This window comes from Salmo salar, chromosome 21 (genome assembly GCF_965601325.2).
Source record: "Salmo salar chromosome 21, fSalSal1, whole genome shotgun sequence".
In the NCBI taxonomy this organism is placed as follows: domain Eukaryota; kingdom Metazoa; phylum Chordata; class Actinopteri; order Salmoniformes; family Salmonidae; genus Salmo; species Salmo salar.
The window spans coordinates 56089896-56092500 of NC_138311.1; the positions used below are offsets into that span (position 1 = coordinate 56089896).

Below are 2605 nucleotides of genomic sequence, written 5' to 3' on the forward strand. Positions count from 1 at the left end.
TAAGTGTTTTATAGCCTATATAGAAGACATGAGGTTTTGAGTCTTTTTTTCATGACAGGGTTTTTGTTGTGCTTGTTGTTGTTGTTGTTGTTGTTGTGTGTAGCCCTTTTGTGTTATTTTTCCACCTTATTCTGATTATTGAAAGCCTATCAACCCCTTGTTACGCTACTGTACATGGCATGTTGTCAAGAGGATGGTGCGTTTACATCCCCAGCGTAACCACACATTACCAGTCCGCTGCCTGAGCTGGCATGCCAAGCTATCACTACTGCAGTAACACAACGTCAGCATATTCACAGTAAACTACTACTGTATTTCAATGACTTTTCAATGGTTTGTTGAGTGGACACTATTGACATAGAATGACTTTGTAACTCATCATTTATCATAAATGTCTTCTACGTTTTTTTTTTTTGTTTTTTTTTTTTTGCTGACATCGTTATATCTCCATACTTCCTTTTAAGTTTGTTTAATAATTGTTTGGTAATCCTATGACTGTGCGGATGGTTTAATGCTTATTCCTCTTTTCTAAGAATAGGGAGTTTATATACGGGTCTTGTCCACCGCTGTCCATGAAACACCAGGTCGTTTTCTTCTTTAACCAACCAGCCCAGTGGTTTCTGCATGAACCACCGACATGGTGTTTCACGACCCATGAGGGCATGAGGCTGCGTGTGTGTGTGTGTGTGTGTGTGTGTGTGTGTGTGTGTGTGTGTGTGTGTGTGTGTGTGTGTGTGTGTGTGTGTGTCTGCGTGTGCGTGTGCGTGTGTGTGTGTGTGTGTGTGTGTGTGTGTGTGTGTGTGTGTGTGTGTGTGTGTGTGTGTGTGTGTGTGTGTCTGCGTGTGCGTGTGCGTGTGCGTGTGTGTGTGTGTGTGTGTGTGTGTGTGTGTGTGTGTGTGTGTGTGTGTGTGTGTATGTGCGCGCACCGCTTCTATATTTCCAGTTCCTTGTTCCGTCTTTTTATAACTAAAAGAAAGAAACGCTGCAGCAGGTCCTTAGTGGTCCTCTTTAATCAGCGGCTGTGGGGAGGCGGGTCTAGGTGATGACTGTAATGTGATAGCTGCTCCGCTCTAACGTTATTACATACACATGCTGCCTGCCTGCCTGCCTGCCTGCCTGCCTGCCTGCCTGCCTGCCTGCCTGCCTGCCCGCCTGCCCGCCTGCCTGCGCTCTGGCTGCTGGAAGACCGAGCCTTCACAAAAAACTCCAGCCAGAATACTCCGAGTAGAGCAGAGAGAAGGAGCTGTGTGTCTGGACAGCGGAGAGACAACGGAGTGGATACTGCTAGATTATACAGCACTGGGTAATAACGGCAATACGGACCGATTTTTACGTACGAGCCAAGGACAGTTGGACTATTTCCTTTAGATTTGTGTTTTTTTTTGTTTGTTAGTTTTTGTGCGGGGGAGTTTTTTGGGGGGGGGACAAAGTAAATGCGCCGGAGGGAGAAAGTCAAAGGAAATACAAAATAAATATCTTCTCTGGTTTTTGGAGGCAACCAAAACACTTCAGATATCAGCCAGCGAAAGCATCAATTCTGTGGACTAAAAACCGCTACGGACTTCGGAATGAATTCATACACATTTTTTATTTTATTTTAACAGGTCCTTTATTTCTTTGTAATAGAATATTATCTGGATGAAATTGATATTTTTATTTTTATTTTTTTTCCGTGATTCTGAACGCCGCAGTGGCCAGAATGGTTTTGAATCTTCTAAATTATTAAATTGAAATAACGGGGCAAAAAAAAAAGAATATTATTGATTTGAAATAAGAAGAAAGAAAAGAAGTGTTAAGCGGCTGGGGATTGATATCTCCGTTGTGTTGAACAGAGAACCGCAGACAGACGTCTTCCCGGTGGAGACGCGTGTTACGGGTGAGCGGAGAAAAACAGTTTTACACGAGGAAGAAGACTTTCACGGCGAGTTCTTCTCTCCCGGATTGGGAAGGGTGAAACTTCACCTCCGAAAATGGATATATTACCGTGGCTCTGTGGATGTTTACTGGCGGTTTGTTTACCACAAATAGTTATCGGTGAAGAAGGTAAGTTGTTTTACCGGAGCGATACATTTAGGCTTTTTACCGCCTTACTACAACAACCAAAAACATGTCAAATATTCACACAAAACGTGTGGTTTGAAACATGACTCAAACAGACATGAATAAGCTCCATCATTATTTTTTGACAGTAAAGCTTTAGGAAGATAAGAAGATAAGGATGTTTCACTATACAGTCCTCAGGATCTCAGGCTGTTTTTGGACGCGGATTGAAGCCTCTTTTCGCTCTGTCAGCATATGTTTTATATTAGACTATCAAATCCACAAAACATCTCCGTGTTAACACATTAAGATTTCTATCCTTTTACAGACAGTCACATATTCAACGACGGATAGACGATAGCTGAACGATATGTGATGTGTTTTACCGGCTGGAAGTGTCCACCGGGCTGTTATTTACGGAGGATATTCCGCTTGCCGCAGGCGTCACCGTGAGCCCGTTAGTTCCCCGGTGCCCCGTCGGTGTATTTTAAAAAGGAACATACAATTACAGCCTAAATAGCCCACACATTTCTCAAATATTTCATTAATTGAGGATTACATTTAA

At 42.9% G+C, this 2605-nt stretch overlaps 1 protein-coding gene across 2 annotated transcripts in view; it reads left to right on the forward strand.

Moving 5' to 3' along the window:
- Positions 1-1010: 1010 nt before the first annotated feature.
- Positions 1011-2605, forward strand: part of LOC106582529 (neuropilin-2) — a 258981-nt gene continuing 257386 nt past the window's right edge. The window contains exon 1 of one of the 2 annotated variants that reach the window (XM_045704914.2): positions 1011-2043. In XM_045704914.2, the coding sequence (XP_045560870.2) occupies positions 1971-2043 (73 nt within the window). In that variant the 5' untranslated portion in view covers positions 1011-1970. The remainder of the gene's footprint in view (positions 2044-2605) is intronic. The other variant, XM_045704915.2, reaches the window with a different exon arrangement.